The 18430-nt window shown below is 52.7% G+C and overlaps 1 protein-coding gene across 3 annotated transcripts; it reads right to left on the bottom strand.

Annotated features, from left to right (window-relative positions):
* Window positions 1–100: 100 nt before the first annotated feature.
* Window positions 101–15446, bottom strand: STAT6 (signal transducer and activator of transcription 6). Of its 3 annotated transcripts, none has more exons than XM_023557862.2 (22): window positions 14388–15443; window positions 10907–11043; window positions 10400–10538; window positions 10034–10117; window positions 9459–9597; window positions 9308–9366; window positions 8972–9120; window positions 8063–8194; window positions 7743–7931; window positions 7299–7386; window positions 7064–7186; window positions 6072–6164; window positions 5504–5710; window positions 4198–4292; window positions 3967–4103; window positions 3480–3626; window positions 3198–3261; window positions 2973–3083; window positions 2684–2776; window positions 1331–1396; window positions 1116–1247; window positions 101–1029 (listed from the first exon to the last, which is right to left on the bottom strand). In XM_023557862.2, exons 2-22 carry the CDS (start codon window positions 11020–11022, stop codon window positions 840–842), a joined length of 2553 nt encoding a protein of 850 aa, XP_023413630.1. In that variant the 5' UTR covers window positions 11023–11043; window positions 14388–15443; the 3' UTR covers window positions 101–839. The 3 variants fall into 3 exon arrangements, with proteins under 3 accessions (XP_023413630.1, XP_023413635.1, XP_023413642.1); XM_023557867.2 differs by having other exon boundaries at window positions 1116–1244; window positions 14388–15441; XM_023557874.2 differs by lacking the exon at window positions 3480–3626 and having other exon boundaries at window positions 14388–15446.
* Between the last annotated feature and the right edge of the window lie 2984 nt (window positions 15447–18430).

Raw genomic sequence — 18430 nt, 5'->3', positions numbered from 1 at the left:
AAAACTGAAAGTACAAAAGACACACTGCTGGTGTCTTTTGTGTGGGGTCTCCCCCTTCCAAATCTGTGTTGTCACACGGGCAAAATCAAATAGACACGTGTTCTTAGGTGTAACATCTGTACATTAACATGTCTCAGGTACATATTTTTCCACACAGCGACACATGACAAAACTCAGCCCTTGTACTTCTGGGTGAGCTCATACACACAGGAAAAGCTTCCATCTGTCTGTTAGGAATTGCAGTGTTGGGGATTTTGTTTGTTTTTTAATCTGGGCAAAACCCACATCAGTAACCCAATGTACAGATCCCCTCCTTCTCCCACCCAGGGACCTCTGAACTGCCCCCCCCTTTCCCTGGAGACTGGCACCCCAACCCCTCCACTCCATCCTTGACCTCTAGTGCGAATGTATGCAGGTGACTGTGTGTTCCTACATGTGCATCCTGGGCCCTGGCTCCGAGTGGGCAGAGAACTCCATACCCTAACTTGTGCTCTTGTTCTGTCGCCCTCTGGCTCAACCCCAGATTGCACAGAGAACTGTGTGTGTGCACTGTGTGTGCTGCATATGCAGGCGTGTTGAGGCATGTCTCACTTTGGAGCCTGACTTCCCTTCCTGTGCTGGAAGGGGGCGGGCAGGGGTGTGTGTAGGAGTGGGAGGGAAGGAGTGGATCGGTTCCACTTACAATGCATTCTTTTGGTAGTCTTTTTTTCTGACCAGGGACTAGGTAGGGGGTGAAGAGGGCACCCTCCCTTCTGCTGCTTGGCAGGAGCATGGGCAGGTGTCTATAGCAGATCCCTGGGAGTGTGAGAGCTGTCTCTGGGCCCTCCCTCCAGCTGGGATTACCAACTGGGATTGGCCCTTAGGTCCAGGTGAGACAGGGGGATCCCAGACTGCCCATAGGTGGAGGGCTGCATGAGGGGCTGGACTCCCAGAGGCCCTCCCCCTGGCTCCCCTTGCCCCTCAAGGAGTAGCTTGGTGAGATCCTGTTCAGTAGGAGGCAGCAGGGGAGGGAACAAGTCTTCACCGACCCTGCAAGGAGGAAGGGGGAAAGAGTAGGGTAGGCATGGTGCCCATTCTTCAGCCCTGCCCAGCCGCCAACCCAGGCCAACACTCACCAGGTTCCCTGAGGGAACCCTCCCACCTGCGGGCTCAGGCATCCCTCTTCCGCCATGGGCACATCTGAGCAGAGCAGGGGCTCAGGGGTGGGCACAGCATGTTCCCGAGGCTGACATGGCAACAGGCCCCTGCTGGGACCAGAACAGGAGATAGGTGAGGGGCTGAGGTGGGGAAACAATGGTAAGCATGGGGTCAGGAGGGGTTTGTCACTCACTGGGGGTGAGGTTGGTCATAGGACAGGTGTATCTGGTTCAGGCTGGGGGGCATCTGCAGGTGAGGTCTGCAAGCAGGAAGGATGCAAGGTCAGAGGAAGGAAGGTGTTAGCAAGGTCAAGACCATTGAGTGAGGAGACAGAAGTTCTGGCTCCGTATCCTGGCTTCACAGCTCACTAACTGAGCGGCCTTATTAACAAGCCAGATTCTACAGCCTGAGCTCAGTCTTCCCATCTGTAAAATGGTTGGGGGAGTGTTGGACTAGCTAACTTCGAATGTTCTAAGCCCCTCACAGTCCCCACTCCCACTTCAGCTCCTGGGAGGGGAGATGTTATACCTTGACTAAGAGTTAATAAAGGAGCCCTGGTGGCACAGCGGTGGAGCATTCAGCTGCTAACTGAAAGGTTGGCGGTTCATCCCACCCAGTGGCTCTGCTTGTTTGTACATGTGCGTTTTGGGCCCTGGCTCAGAGTGGGCAGAGGAACACTCTGTGCCCTAACCTGTGCTCTCACCCCCCGCCCTCAGCTCAACGCCACCTTCCACAGAGAGCTGTGTGTGTGTACTGCATGTGCAGGCATGTGGAAAGATCTGACGATCTACTCCCATGAAGATTACAGCTTAGAAAGCCCTATGGGGCAGTTCCACTCTGTCACATGGGGTTGCTATAAATCGAAATTGACTTAATGGCATCTAACACCAACAAGAGTTAATAAGCACCTAGGTGTTACTTGGAAACCCTAGTGGCATAGTGATTAAGAGTTTGGCTGCTCACCAAAAGGTCGGCAGTTCAAATCTACCAGGCACTCCTTGAAAACCCTATGGGGCAGTTCTGCTATGTTCTGTAGGATCACTATGAGTCAGAATCAACTCAATGGCAATGGATTTGGTTTTGGGTTTTTTAGGTGTTAATTAGGGAACAAAAATTTAGGTTTTAATTAGGCCACTCCAAGGTCAAAATAGATGAATAAATAAAAATCAAGACAGTAAATTAGGGACATTGGATTTCAAGGGTAGGAAAGATAAAACTAATACCTAGTTCTTGCTAGGAGGTACTGTGCTCAGCTTTACACATATCATTAAGTTATTTAACATTCACAATAACCCTGTGAGGTAGGCATTATTATTATTTCCCCCATTTTACAGATGAGGCCCCAGAGGTTAAGTAAGTCCCCCCAAAGTTCTTAAGTGGCAAGGCTGGAATTCGAACCTAGGCAGTCTTAACCACTACTGCCTTGATGGAGTGGGCACAAGAGAAGAGATGTAGCATTCACTGCCCCTTTTTCACAGAACAGCTTCTCCTAACAAATGCAAATGCCTACCCCCTCTGCAGTTGGGTACTCCCAACCCTGACTTACTCCTGGAAGGCTGGCAACACATTGACCGGTTCTTCTGGAGAGAGGGCTTGATACGAGGGGATAGAGTGAGAGTGTGGTGGGTACACCTGGGGCCTGGGGAAAGAAAGTACACCCTCTGATGCCAGCTGTTCTCCTGGGCCCCCTTCCACCCCCATCCTAGGGAAGGGGAACCCCCCTTTCACAGAAAGGAAAATGCCCTGCTCCAGCCCCCAATGCCAGCTCTCCCAGAGGCCCACACTGAAAGTCCTCTGCACAGACCAGCCCCACTCTTGTCTCTCAAGCTCCTTACACCATATCTGAGCCAAGCTGCATGTTCATGGAGGAATCAGAGGTCATTCCATGATCGTAAGTGGGCACCATGGCAGGCATTTGGGGCTCTGGGGTGGGAAGCGGCTGGTCCCTGGAAAGTAGGAGGAAAATACATATGCCTGATCAAGGGTTGATGCCACCACCCCTTCCTGCAGGTAAGTGCCAGTCCCCAGGCCCCACTCACCATCAACACCATCACACTCACCTTTCCACAGTCATCTTGATGGTTGCTGGGACATAACCCCTGCCATCCTTGCCCATCTGTTCAGCTGTTGTGGGGAGGCAAAGAGAGCCATGGAATACTTGGAGTTAGGGAGGAAGGGAGGTGGAGAAGGTGGGCATGGCGGATGGGGAGCCAGGAGAAGTGGGACTAAGAAGACAGGGAGGGAAGTTGGGGATGACACGATGGGCAGGTAGAGAGGGGGCGGCTGGGAGCAGGGAGAAGGCGAGCGACAGGAGGGAGGCAGCACTGCCAGCTCCAGCTCACGCTTATAGTGGCTTCGGAAAGCCTCATCCTTGGGTTTCTTGGGGTAGAGGTTTTTGAGCTGAGCAAGGTCCCGGATTCGGTCCCCTAGTGAGCGGATGGACAGGTCCTTGGCCGAGAACGGCTGGATGTTCTCTATCTGTGGGGAGCCTACAACAGGAATGAGACTCTGGGTCCCTCTGTCCAGATGTTCTTCCCCTTCCCCAGGGCCAGGCCCCGCCACAGGACCCATTATCAGTCTACAAAGGCAAGGGAAAGAGGCCCCTGGGGTGGGAGTCCTGAAGGAAGGAGGCTTGCTAGTCTCCATTCCCACAAAGCTCACAGTGAGAAGACAGAAGTTTAGACCACAGAAGGAAGAAGAGAATTTCGGCCCAAGGGAAAATTTCCTGAACGGTAGGGTTGGCATCAAGGAAGGCTAGTATATGTCTCTCCAGAAGAAACTCCAGAAGACACAAGCACAGACGTAGAGGACCAGCTGGGGTGACCTCACCATCCTGGCCCCGGATGACGTGGGCAATGGTGATGCCCCCAATCTCGGAATCACTGAAGCGGAGGAGGAAGGTCCCATCAGGCTCGTTGAGAAGAAGGCTAGTGACATACTGTTTGCTGATGAAGCCGATGATCAGCCTGGCCAGGATGAAGGATAGCATGGCGGTGGGGACACGGGGTGGAGAGGGAGCTGGAGGTATAGCTACCCAGGCCACCTGGGGCAGGGACTCACCTATCTGACCAGTAGCTCCGGAGACAGCGTTTGGTGAGGTCTAGGACACCATCAAACCACTGCCAAAAGGTGAAGCCACGACCCAGCAGGATCTCCTGGGGGGGGCAGGGGGAGACAGGGAGGAGAGAATGTGTGTGCGGAGGTGGAGGGGGGACAGGAGTTGGGCTGTGAGTACATACACAAGAGTCACAGGGTTCAGGTACCAAATTGGACCTGACACCGAATTAATGATAATGGCTAACATTCAAGCTTATTATATATGCCAGGCACTATTGCAAGCCCTTTCCATATATTAATTGATCTTTACAAGCCTATGGAGGTAGCTACTGTAACTATCTCATCTTACTCCAGAAGCACAGAGAAGTCAGCCCAGGTCAGCACAGCTGGTGAGAGGCAGAGCTGGGATTTGACCCCAGGTGGTCTGGCACCAGAGCCCCCAATAACCACCGTGCTACGCTATCTTCCTAAGGAGGCCCGGCCGAGGAGGAGTCCAGAGAAAGGCAACTTGCCAGGTGTGTGTTGTTCTCCCTTTACCAACACATCTTCTGATCTCGTGGCTTTTCTTTCTTCCTTTTTTTCTAAGAGAGCAGAACATGCCTGCACTTTACTCAGCTGATTGCCATCAAGACACCCAGATCTCCATTTTCCCCATTTTTGTAACTCACCCAGTCCTGGGCCATCCTATTTTGGAGGCAGTAAAATGCAGGAGTTAACAGCAAGAGTCAGAAATATGGGGTTCCATCCTAGCCATGCCACTAACCTGCTGTGAGACCATGGACAAACTACCTAACCCCTCTGAGCATCAGGTTCCTCATCTGTAAAACGGGGATAATAATAGTACCTGCCTCAAAGGGATGTTGGGAGGACTAAATAAGATAACACGCAAAAGTGTTAAGCACAATGCCTGGCATGTAGTAAGCCGTTAACACATGGTAGCTATTATTACTGCACACGTCCCTATGGAATTTCGCCGTGGATTGTACTGTTTTCCCGATGGGCCAAAGTCATTTTGAATCAGAGCTCAGTTTACAAACAATCTGGGAGAGGCATGCAAGTCAACAGTGAAGAGGGAGGACAGGGGGCCTCCCGAAACCTGAGGGGTGCCAGAAAGCAAGCACTCTGGGCTGATCCCCAGACCAAGGCCTGGCACCAGAGCCCCCCATAAGCACTGTGATATGCTACGCATGATGAAGCACAGTGAAGATCCCAGGGGTCATCCCTGGGTGGAGGGTGGGGAGGCTGAGTGCTCTGATATGAAGAGCACTGGGTGCTCCTGGGTGGGAGGTTCGGAGGGCAGAAGAATGACCTTGTTGAACTGTGACCAGGACACAGAACGGTGCTGGAAGGCCTCCATGCTGAGGCTGTTGTCATTGAAGATCTTCTGAGCCAAGAAGAGGAAGTGCTCTGGGAGCAGGCCCCGGTTGGTCCCCACCTCTGCCATGAACTTGAGGTTCAGAGTTTCACACATTTTCTCCCAGGGCACTCGCTCAGCCACCACAAAGGGCACACGCTCCTGGGGTGAAGGGGGAAAGGAGAGGGCATCTCAGGCTATCACCCCTGTTCTTCCTTAGATCGGCCCTCACGCCTTCTACCTCCCCCACACCCCATCCTCCTAGCACTGTCTCCTTCACTCGTTCACAAAGACATTGCTTTTTCATCAGTGGTTTTATGGTGCTATGACGTGACAGTCATCAAAACTGGGAATGAAAAGATGTCAGAAGGAATGCGAAAGCAGGTCCATGAGAAGGAATCAAGGTAAATCCATTTTTACATGTCTGCCACCCCTCCAGCCTGCAGCACAGGTACTCTCCCAGGATGTACCCTCATGTTAAAACCCACCCTGCACTGTTCCCCCACTTTGGGTCTTTCCTCACCATTTCTGAGAAGGCATTGTCCCACAGGATGGTGGCTTTGGCATTGTTGTCTTGGTTGCCATGGACGATGACCACCAGGGGCAGAGACAAGGCCTTAAGGGGATGGAGAGAGGGGGTTCTTCTTATTGGGGTAAGAAATTTCCTTGGCATGCTGACACTGAGGGTATAGGGAAGTTCTTGGGCTTGCACGGTATAGTTAAAATCTTACGGTATGTTATTAAATACTTTCTGAAGCCGAACTAGTCCCATACTGTAGAGAAGTGGATAGGCATCAATGCTATGAAGCCAGACTTCCAGGTTTCAAATAAAGCTCTAACATTTAAGAGCTGTGTCACCTTGGGCAAATTACTTGCTCTCTCTGTGTCTCAATATCCTTATCTATAAAATGAGGCCAGTAATAGTACCTATCTCATAATGTTATTGTGAAAACCAAAATGTGTGTGTGTGTTGTTGTGTGCTGTTGAGTCAATTTCAACTCATAGTGACCCCATGTGACAGGGTAGAACTGCCCCCATAGGGTTTTCTAGGCTGTAATCTTTATGGGAGCAGATCGCCAGGTCTTTCTCCCACAGAGCCGCTGGGTGGGTTAGCAGCTGAGCACTTAGCCATTGTGCCAACAGGGTGTAGATATCACTTAAAACAGTGCCCTGGTCTATAAAAAGTGCTTAATGAGTGTTAGTTGCTATAGACTCTTCTTCCCAGGCATATACACTCACTCCTTCCTGCTCACCCTGGCTCAAAAACAAACAAAAAAACCAAATTCGTCTCATTGAGTTGATTCTGACTCATGGCGGCCCCATTTGTTACTAAACAGAATTGCTCCATAGGATTTTCTTGGCTATAATCTTAATAGAAGCAAATCGCCAGGTCTTCCTGGTCCCAGGGTTTAAGAATCCCAGACACATAAGGCAGGAGGAAGTCAGGAGGATTAAGGACTCAGGGCCCCAGTGTGTGGTGTCCCAGACTGGGGCAGGGCTGGGGCCTCGGTTCACCTGGAGCTGGATGGGAAGTTTGTTGGGGCCAAGTGTGAAGCTGGTGGAGAAAAGCACAGCACACTTCTCCTCGGTGACAGACTCCGTGCCCTTCCGCTCACACCGCTTGATTTTCTTCAAAAGCTGCCGGGAGGGGCGAGGGCAGAGACAGCTTCTCCTGGGCTCCTGGCACCCTCTCCCAGGAGAGTCCCACAGTCTGAGCACACCCCCTCCACTGCACCCTGAAGCCCCTCACCAGGTTCTTGAACAGGGCGGAGCAGCAACTACCCGGAATGCTGTTCTCCAGGGGCACTGTGTTGTTGATGATCTCCCCGCTGCTTTCTCTGCCGAGGGAGGCCAGAGAGTGAGCGAGCTCATCCCAGCTGGGCCAGGTATACCCACGAGTGTGAGGAGCTTGAGTCCATGGGTGAATGGCGTGGGCCACCCGCTGTCACAGCCCCAAATCTGCATCCTCTCACTTGGGTTTTTAAGACAGGAGTCTCCATCTTGGCCAAACCATGATTCTTCCGCCCCACTCCAGCCCCTGCATGGTTCCCTCCTTTTCCCCTGCCTTGACCACTGAGGATCCCCACATCCCATGGCTCTCTCCCCATCACCCCACCTTCATGATGCCATCCCCCCAGGCTCCTCTAGCCTCCATCACCCCAATAGACCTTCTCCAGCCCTCGCCCTGGCTTACGCTCCTGTGCCGGGCCCTTGGGGCATACTCAGCTCCCTCGCCTGCTTCTCAGTCACCATGTCAGCCCTGACCAGCGGGGGCTTGGCTGGGGCCCCCAGGAACCGCAGGCCCAGCAGAAACCGAACCCCAGCCTGGAACTTCGTCTGAGTCTTCAAAACCTGGGGGGGCTGCTTCTCCACCAGGAAAGAGCTGCGAGGAGTGAAGAGAACACAAGGGGAGTTAGGGGCCTGCTCCCTCCTGGTACCCTCCCCACACTCTAGCTCCCTTCCTTCCATCTGTGGGGCTTGCTCTAGGCCAGGCTGGGAGCTCCTGGGGCATACCTGGTGACGAGGGTTCGCAGGACTTCATCTAGCCGACTGACCAGCGATGCCCGGATCTTGGGTTCAAGCTCCCCACCAGCTGCCCCCACCTCCTGCTGCAGCTGGAAATAAATGTCCACCAGGCTCTCACACCTGGGGCCAGGACAGAGGTCAGGGGGAACAGGATTTAGGCTGCCTGCTCCAGCCCACACTCCTTTCCCCTTAACCCAGGAAGAAAACAGGATAGTGTTTGTGGAGGGGTGGAGTAGGCAATGGGTGGCTGCAGGGCACCTGGGCTGCAGAGGCTCTGGGCTCGTTTTCAGTGCCCAGGCCCCCTGCGGAAACACAGCTGCCTCTCTTCACCAGGGCTCTGGTACCAGGGCAGCTGCGAACACATACAGTGCTTGTGTGCAAGTTAGAAGGTGCCCCCACCCAACAAAGGAGCCCTGGTAGCACAATAGTTGAGCACTCGGCTGCTAAATGAAAAATTGGTAGTTCAAACCCACCCAACTGCTCCAAGGGAGAAAGACCTGGCAATCTGCTTCCATAAAAATTACAGCCAATAAAACCCTTTTGGGGAGTTCTACTCTGTCATATGGGCTCGCTATGAGTCAGAATCAACTCGACGGCACTTGACAACAACACACCCAATAGGCCAGATAGAAAAAGGCTCCCATTCCTCTGGGCACAGGGCTTGAAGAGAAAAGCGTGGGCTGGATTAGCCCCACTTGGGTCCCCTGGCCGGTCAAACCTGTATAGGACAGGACCTGCGCGATGGTGTGCACCATCCGGCTGGCACTGGCCTGCTCCAAGGCCCTCCTACTTGGCTTTTTCTCTCTCGCACCCGTGGGTCCTGCCCACCTGCCCCCCTCCAGCAGGGACAGCAGGTGCCCACTCCCAGTCGGCCCTTCTCCACCAGCCCTGCCCAACCTCTCCTGTAGCGGGGCCAGGCTCTCCTCAAAGGGTGCGCCATTCCCTGCCAGCTGCTGCTGCCGTTTCCAAATCTGGATCCTTTTCAGCACCAGGGTCTGGACCACCTCCAGCTCCCCCACAGACTCCTGCAGCAACGTGGGCAGGGCCTGTGGACAGGGAGGGGCTTGAGCCAAGGCCACACAGGGCCTCCTCACCCAGCTTTGGGGGGTAGGGCTCTCTTTCTCACCTCTGACATTACCCTGCCCCACCTCAGTCCTTGCCTCTCTGAGGTCTAATTTCCATCCCTTGAGCTGCACCGGGAGCTCAGGCTCCGCCTTTCAGCCCATTACTCACCTCCCTTGACCCAGTCCCATTGGCAGGAGTTTCTATCAAGGTGTGCAGAGACACTGAGACTGGGGACAAAAATCAGCAGTGAGGTCCAAGGTGGGATCACACCCCACACATTCCCCAGAACCCTCCTGGGGCTCCAGGGCCTGGCCCCCACCTTGGCCAGCCTCAGGCCCCTGCTTCAGGGCTTCTTGGAGAAGGCGGATCTTCCCTACTTGATGCTGCAGCCTCTGCAGAGCTGTGTTAAACTTAAGTTCTTCCTGCTTCCAGTGGAAAGACATTGGCAGGTGGTGGAACTGCACAGGAGGGACACATGCCAAGAGGTGAGACATTCTGCCCATCCCTCAACACCTAGCCCCCACTCCCTGAAGGGGTGCCCTCTGCCATGCTCTGCAGAAAGGGAGACAGACAGAGCCCTTGTCTGACTCCCATCTCCCCTTTGGCAGCTCTTCCTGACCTTTTGGGACCCCCTGGAGATCAGACCTCTCTCCTGGCAGAATCAATTCCCCACCTTTTGCTCTGTCCTCCCCAGGCCTTACTACCCTCTGTACCTCATTTGAAGTTTCCCTGAGCTTGGCTTGGGGTTCACTCTGACCCCAGGAACCTCCTTTGGTCATCCTGGGCTTAGAACACTGAGGCTTTCCTGAGATTCAAATTCTTTTCTGGATTTTCATGGTTCAAGCTGTGGCATCAGGGAGTTGAGTTGGGGTGGGGAGTAGGGTATCACAATACCTGTTCCATAACAGCTTTTTTCTCCCCCTGAAGTATTTGTCTGAAAGTGGCCACCAGCTTCAGGGGATCCCTCTGGTATATGCTCTGTAGAGGCGAGGGCAATGGGCAAGGTTAGCCTAGATCTTACTCACGTCCTTCATATCCAGCATTCCCGCACTGCCCACCCCCCCATCCACACATGCACTGAAGGGAGACAACTGTAGACTCCAGAAGTTTTTATGCATTTGCATACTTTTAAATCTAATTTGCATGCTAGCTAACAGTCAACCACAGGAACACCAATTTTCTTCCAGGGTCCAGTGCTCACCCCAGCTCCACCCAGGTCCCAGCAGAGCCCATCCCTGTCCCCTCCACTCCTGCTCCCACCTCCAGGGTGCTGATGTGTTGCAAGATGGTGCTCCCCTCCCCCTGCTCTCCAGCAGTGGTCTGAAGGCGCTGGACAGTAGCCGAGAGTAGGGCGCTGGCCATGTTGCAGCAGAAAGCATCTGAGCCAACCAGGAACTCCCTGTGGGAAGATCAGGGTGAAGCAGCCTCAGCCCAGGGCTTCCTCAGCTCTCTGGACCCTCCACCCCACAGCAAACAGGTCAGTGGCTCCTTTCCCTTCCTTATTCTCCATCCAGACTTCTGCAGCCCTCATCCTTGCCTCTTGTTCCCCCATTTTCCAGCTGTTATGGGAAGTGTTCTTGCACACTTGCACACAGGGACTCCACGTGTCAACATGTATAGTCTGGTCTTGAGGGGGGGTGGGCACAGACAGCCCTCTAAATCTTGGCACCACACATGGGATAATGGGTCCCAGATCCTGAATCGCACAGGTGAAGGGAGACAGTCCAATGAGAGGGAGGTGGGTCGGGAGGACCTGGAGGGACTCACCAGGGCTGGTTCTCCAGCCAGTCACCCAGGAGATGCCGCAGGTGTTGGGGAAAGTCGACGTAGAGCCGCTGCAGTTTTTCTGGGAGCATCTTGGAGACCAGACCCCACAAAGACATGATCTGGGGCTTGGAGGGTGCCTGGAGGACAGGAAAAAGCCCACTCTGAGATGTGCCTGAGCAACTCAGTCTATCTACTGGGGCAGCCAGGGACCTCTTGTAGACAGCCCTCCCAGAGACCATCTCCACTGCCACTCACAACCAGATCCCCTCAAACCAGACACATCCTTGGTCAGTGCCTGAAACAGGGTAACACCTTTAATGGTGTTCACAGTGGCAATGGTGGTGGGCAGAATTGGGCTTTCAGAGGGGTGGGGAGAAAAGGGGATCAAGGAAGTGGGGAAAAATCTCCCCCAGAGAAGGCGGGGAACTTGGGTTCCAGGTCTAGACCTAGCTCTGGTTCTGTGGACAAGGGACCTCCCCTCCGTGATCCTCAGTCTTCTCATCTATAAGACACGAGGGTGGGATGAGTGCAGAGCTTTCCAGACTTTTGAAAGTAGTAGACAATTACAGTTTTTAATCTGTAGAGTACCAAAAAACTCATTGCCATTGAGTCAATTCCAACTCATAGCAGCAACCTTACAGGACAGAGTAGAACGGCCCCATAGGGTTTCTAAGGAGCGGCTGGTGGATTCGAACTGCCCACTTTTTGGTAGCAGCCGAGTTCTTAACCAGTACACCACCAGGCCTCCTCTCAACTATACAGAAGATATAAAATTGAAGCTGCTCTGTTGAAAGCAAGTGTGGAAGGCCTGGAGCTCCACTGCTTCGACGTCCCTTTCCCCACCTTCTGACCCCAAATATGTCCCTGGAAAAACCCCTCAAAATTCCTGGGCTCCAAGAGATTTTGAAAACCATCAGGTTAGATGATGAAGATGATAGAGTGATAATATTGTTGTTAACTGGTGTCGAATTAGTCCCCAACTCATGGTGACCCCATGCACAACGGAACTAAGCATTGCCCTGGTACAGCCCCATTCCCAGGATAAAGCCCTCGTGATCCACGGGGTTTTCACTGGCTGGTTTTCAGATCACCAAGCCTTTCCTCCTTGTCTGTCTTAGTCTGAAAGGTCTACTGAAACCTGTCCAGCACCATAGTAACATTCAAGCCTCTACTGACAGATGGGTAGTGACTGTGTATGAGGTATTTTGGTTGGGGAACCTGAGTCTCCAACATCTTGTTGTTGTTGTTGTGTGCCATCAACTCCATTCCAACTCATAGCAACCCTATATGACAGAGTAGAACTGCCCATTGGGGTTTCCTAGGCTGTAATCTTTCTTTATGGGAGCAGATGGCCACATCTTTTGTCCCGTGGAGACGCTGGGTGAGTTTGAACCACCAACTTTTTGGTTCACGGCTGAGTGCTTAAACATTGTGCCACCAGGGTATCTCCTAGGCTTTCTGGCATGGAAGGTGAGAATTCTATCACTGAACCACCAATGCCCCCAGAGCGATAACAGCTACCATTTATTAAGAGCTTACTATGTATGAGGAATTACACTAAGCGTATTATCTCAGAGCCTCATAACAATTTCAAAAACATATAATTATCCCTTTTTATGGATGAAGAAACTGAGGCTCAAGGAGGTTCTCTAACTTGCTCAAGACCACTCAGCTAGTGAGTTTCAGTGGCAGAATTTGAATCCAAGTCTGCCCAATTCTTGAGATTTAGCCACCACACTGTGCTGTCAAGACTCCTTCTGGCTTCACATCCCATCATCCTATGAGGAGGGGGAGGGTGGGAGGAGAAGGGAGGGAGGAGGGATGGAGACAAGGGGGAAAGTAGAAAGAACTAAGGAAGAGAGTGAGGGAGACTGGGGGAAAGGTGGGGTTAATAAGCCTGAAGAGAAAAAGCATAATGGAGGGGGAGAGAAAGTGAGAGGGCACTAGAAGGCCAAGGGGAGAGAAGGAAAGAAGGAGAGAGCACAGGAGACCTGGGCGGATGGGGGGAGGGTTGCGGCCTCACTTCTAGGTGGGCTACAGGGTGGAGGTAACCAGTGGTTTCCCAGGAGTCTCTCAGTTCACGTTTCTCATGTAGTGTGCCTGTCCCTGAGGTGAGGAGAGGATGGGGATGGAAACTCCCTGGGTCTCCCCCGACCCAGTAACCCCAAACTCTCCTGTTGCACTTTCAGCCTCTCCTAAGTCTCCTGAAGGCATGGAGAACAGAGGGCCCCTTCTCTGCAGACTCTGCTCCAAGATCCTCTGGCCTCTCCTGCCACTCCTTACCCCCTCCAGCTCTTTTCTCTCAAAGGCAGAATCTTCTCCACTTGTCCCCCTCTGCTCAGGGTCTCCAAACAGGCCTTGCTCTCCTCCACCCCGTGGGGTGGGGGAGGCACCTTCTGGAGCTGGTTGGTTTATTTCAGATTCAAGGGAGGGCTCCAATCTATCTGCTCCTCCCATCTCTCCCGGTGCTGAAATTCCAGACCTTGGACTCCTGGTCAGCCCTAAACCATAGGCAGCCGCCCTTTCCTCTGTATCCCCTAGCTGAGAGACCAGTCTCCTGGCTTCAAATCTCCGCCCCCCACCACCTCCCCAAGCATCAGGAAGCCACACTCCTCCCACCCCCACAGGGTTACGCCCACCCCCACCCCCACCCCTACCCCTACCCCATAGCGAGGCTGGGTCTTTCGGCCTAGACTGGACAGGCCACCTTGTACAAAGGGAGTCGGGGGAGGAGCCACGGCGTGAGGGGGCGGGGCCAGTGTTCCCTCCCAGACCGGGAAGGGAAGCCCCACGTCCAGGATCCTCATCGGCCCGCTTCTTGGCCTAAACGCGATCACTCAACCCCTACATTCGCGAGTCCTCTGGCCCTGTGGCCACAGGATCGAAACGCAAAAGCGCTTCTCAGAATTGCCCAATGTGTGTATGTGGCGGTGGGGCAGGGAGGGGGGAGGAGGAGGGGAGGCGGAGCCAGTTCAGCACGAGGAGGGTTAACTCGGCTCCGGGGAAATCTCAGCGTTTACAGCAGCCAAGCGTGGATCAATTTTGAGGGGGAAATTCCCCCTCCTCTGGGGCACCATGAAGTCTACATCTGGGGCTCGCTCACCCCCCAGACAAGCTAAACCCTTGAACAAGAACCATTATGGGGGTGAAGATTGGGATCCACTGCTCTCTGGCATCAACCTTCTAGGGAGGGGCAACTACGTCCCCCCGCCAGAGAGGCACCTCCTTTTCCTCCTTTCCCTGCTTTACATCCCCTTGAAAGTGCCGCGGTGGAGTGTGGAGGTGACCCATGGGCAGGGGTGGGGGTGCTGGGGCCTGTACCCGCCCTGATTCTTCAGAGTTCGAAACTTGCCCAAACCCAGTACCACCAGCTACCAATTTCTTGGGGACCATCCACCCTGCCCAGGAAGAATCCCTTTTAACCCCTCTCCCACACTCATAGCCAGAGGTCTCCCCACCCCCCTCAGAGGCATCCCCTCACCTTGGCAACCCCTCTGCTGTCTTCTCCCTCTCTCAGCGGGCACTGCCAGGCCCCATGTGTCTGTAGTTCTGTCCAGCAAGTTGAGGGTCGGACCTGCCAGCACCCCCCCTCCACCACTACCACCAAAAAGACACACACACAGACACACACACACACACACAAACCCTCTCCCGTCCTTTCTCTTCAGTGTAAGCAGTAGCTGCCCCAGCCCGCTGGCTGTTTCCGGCTTCTCTGTCTACCCAGGTCCCTCCCTGGAGCTCTGACGACACAGAGAAGAGAAAGTGGGCTGGAGGAGGAAGAGGAAGAAAGTGGGGTGAATGTGTGTGCCTCCAGTGCCCAGTCGGGGAGCGCAGCGGAAAATCAAGGCTGTGCCTCGGGGGGCCTATGGCCAGGCAGGAGGGGAGGCTGCCCCTGCCCCCTACTCACTTTGTCTGTCCCCCTGGAGGCGATCGATTTTTTTTCTCCCAGGAAGTCACAACATCAAGCAGAAACATGCCACCCCAAACTGCCTCGCTCCTATACTCAAACTTTCGCGGGGGCTAGGGTTTGGGCTCACAAGGGACCCGGGCCTCGGGAAAAGCAAGTCCCTCTGGGCTCTGCGCTCCCTCCAGTGGAGGACCCAGAAAAGCAACTGGGGAGCCTGAAGCCTTCTGTAACTCCTGGGCCCCCCTCCCTTCTGAGGCGGGAATGCCTTAGAGGTCCCGTGACCACTGATGGGAGGGGGTGGGGGAAGGGACCCCACAGCTCAGAATTCTGAAAGACTCGAGAAGGAGCACCAGGGACTGAAGACAGTCTTTGCCCCCTCCTCACTCACAGAGTACCACTCCTCAGACCCTGGTGGGAGCTGGCACCAGTCAGAGCTACTAACTGCAGATTCCCAAGGCACAGGTTTGAAAACGAATCTGCTGCGCAGTCTTGGCGAAGTTCCTATCTGTTTCTGGGGTAAACACTGAGACACACCCAGAAACAAACACACACATGCACAACTTCTCTGGCCACAGGACTACACATACATACATACACAAACACACACACGTTCAGGCAGGCACACAGACATGTCAGCGCTCAGAGCCACATGCAGTCGCAACGCCACTCTGTCTCTCTCTCTCTCAAGCGCTCAAAATACACAAGACTTGACCAGCAGAGCTTCTGAGTCATAACTCGTGGTTTCTGCAGTCTTCATTATGCAAGGAACTAGGGGAACCCAAGGGTCCCAGAGGGGCCTTCAAGCTCCCAAAACTGAGAGGCAGGGCGCACAGAAACGGTGGTATGGGGGGGGGCGCTGTGGGGAGTGGGAGGAAGTTTCCACTCCCCTTCTTTCTCTCCAACAGGGCAGGGCTGAGGGGGTCAAAGCTGGGCTTATGCTTCCCCCTAGTGGCTGAACCAGCCCCCCAACACCTCCACCTCCCATCTGCAAATATGCACGTCTGCGAAGGAGTACGCATGTGCGGGCCCAATACAGCCCAGAACATAGAAGAGCTTGAACTCTGGAGGCAGGCTGCTTGGGTTCAAATCCTGCCAATATTGCTAACTGCACAACTCTGGGCAATTTACTTAACCTCTTTATGCTTTAGTTGCATCATCTGTAAAATGGTGCAAATGATGGTCTTAACCCATAAGGCCGTGAGAATGGATGCAGTAATACATGTGAACAATGCCTGAGAACAATGCCGGGCACATAGTAAACGTTAAGCCCTATTTTTATGGTCCAGGATAAACCAGGGATGAGGAAGGTGGGGTCCCCATATTTGGGGAATAATTCTACCACCACAAGACAGAGTCTGTCGGAGGTGTGTATGTGTTTACCGTTTCTGGAAGGCAGTTACACTGAAGAGGGGAGAGCTGGGGGGTGGAGGTGGCAGGCAGGGTATCTGTCCATGAGCTTGTACAGCAAGCAACACTAGGACCGCAGTGTGTGCACATATGTGGTCAAAGCACCTGTACTTTTTGTGTCCTCCCAGGTGTCCACTCTGCCTGTGGACATTCACAGATAGTAGCTGAATTCAGGCTTCTCCATCTCAGGGGACTCAGGGGGGCAGAGTTCCCCTCCCCTCCCCAACTTGGACAGGAGGAGGGGAAGGAGTGAACACATTTTCTGACTTTGGCTCCTTTAGGGGGTAGGTAAGGAGCAAGTACTGGTAGGAAACTGTTTATTGTCTTCCTCTCTAACTGATTGCACCAGTGGGGGCGGTGATATCATGGAAAGAACTCAGAATTTAGAAGCAAATCCGGCTGGAGTCTTACTCCACTTAAGAGCTTTGTGACCATGCGTGTCACCTCCTCAAATGGGGACAATAGTTAAACCTACTTCACAGGGCCTGGACTAGCGCGAGGCAAGCGAGGCGCCTAGGGTACCTGGGGTACGAGTTTAAGGAGGCACTCACTCTCAGGTGTGCAATTGCAGGATTGGCCAAAAGACCTTCGTGACCTGGAGAGTGAGTGCCTCACTTGCCTCACCTTCTTCCTGGTCCTGCCACCCCCCAGGTGGCTGTTAAGAATTGCATGAGAGAAAGTATATGAAAAAAAGAACTCTATGGTCTGTGAACTGAAACTAGCAACCCAATAAAAAAAAAAACTAGTAGTTGGTCACAAAATCAATTCGGTGGGCCTTGACCATCATTTTTTTTTTAATGAAGTAGAATAGAAAATATCAGAATGCATCACACAAAGTAAGGGCAGGTATGGTTTCATGAAACTTTTGTTTCAGTTTTACATACGTATCTGAATTCTAGGTCATGATATAAAATGCATTTTCTTGTACAGGTTATGTTCAAAGAAAGCACCTTTCAGATGCTGGTGATCCTTATCTATTGGTTTGCATTCCTTTTTAATTCTTTTACAGGTACTTCCTTTCCCCCCACCCCTGACAGGAACATAAGCTCCCAGAGGGCAGGGACTCATATACTGTACACACTGCTATGCAATCAGAAGACAGCATGCGTTTTTGCTATTGATTACAACAAGGGCTACCTTTTATTGAGTACTTACTGTTTACCTACTGCTGGGTTAAATGTTTCACATACATTTTCTTACATAAGGATTAAATTTACTGGGTGGTGCAAAGAGACTACTGGACTACTAGCTGAAAGGTTGGCAGTTCAAACCAATCCAAAGGCACCTCAAAAGTAAGGCTCAGTGATCTTCTTCCAAAAGGTCACAGCCTTGAAACCCTATTGAGTGCGGTTCTACTCTGAGTCTACTATGGGTTGGAATCGACTTGACAGCAACCAACAACAACAAAGTTACTGATGGATTGATTGCAAAAGCTCAATATATTTCACAGACAAGATGAGTGAGTGCCATGTTCAGGAGAACTGGGCAGTGCCTGGAGGATCGAGAGATAGAAAGATGAAGCCATGGAAGAAGTGTGGCAGCTGATGTGGGCCCCTGGCCAACTCTCTCACCTAAGCCTTCAACTTTCTTCTCAATTTCCCTCCACCTTGATACCAGGTCACCATTTGGATTAGAGGAAACAGAGGCCATCAGTTGGAAACTCCCTCGCTTTCCTGCCTGCTCCGAATCAACGGACTTACTCGTCAGCGCCTGGGCCCTCCCTGAGGCTCAGCCCCAGCCTTAGGTGTGGTCCTTCACTTGTGTGCAGGACCCCAGGTTCTTGTTCCATTAGTCATCCCTCAGTCCCCCCAGTCTTCAACCTCTCGCTCTCTAATTTTTTTTATTGTGGTAAAAATATATGTGTAACAAAACATTTACCAATTCAACAACTTTTCAGTGTACAATTCAATGACACTAATTCCATTCATCATGTTGTACAATGATCACCACTGTCCTTTTCCAAATTATTCCACCACCATTGACAGAAACTCCATCCCCCTTAAGCAGTGATTCCCCCTCCCCCCTTTATTCCCACCCCTGGTAAGCACTAATAAACTTTGGTCTCCATATATTTGTCTATTTTATATAAGTCGGATCATACAATATTTGTCCTTTTGTGACTGACTTATATCACTCGGCATAATGTTTTCAAGGTCCATCCATGTCATAGCATGTATCAGGACTTCATTTCTCTTTACGGCAGAGTAATA

Source organism: Loxodonta africana, chromosome 4 (assembly GCF_030014295.1).
Source record: "Loxodonta africana isolate mLoxAfr1 chromosome 4, mLoxAfr1.hap2, whole genome shotgun sequence".
NCBI lineage: Eukaryota > Metazoa > Chordata > Mammalia > Proboscidea > Elephantidae > Loxodonta > Loxodonta africana.
Note: the sequence above shows the minus strand (reverse complement) of the source record. Positions and strands in the feature narration are given on the sequence as shown.

Bases quoted from the DNA above. Each gene is read 5' to 3' on its own strand.
- STAT6 (XM_023557862.2), bottom strand. From the start codon at position 11,022: ATGTCTTTGTGGGGTCTGGTCTCCAAGATGCTCCCAGAAAAACTGCAG. The intron at 9,367-9,458 runs GTGGGGGCCAGG...TTTTGTCCCCAG, and splicing joins GGGGCCTGAGGCTGGCCAAG to TCTCAGTGTCTCTGCACACC. The intron at 9,121-9,307 runs GTGAGTAATGGG...CCCTGTCCACAG, and splicing joins ATGGGACTGGGTCAAGGGAG to GCCCTGCCCACGTTGCTGCA.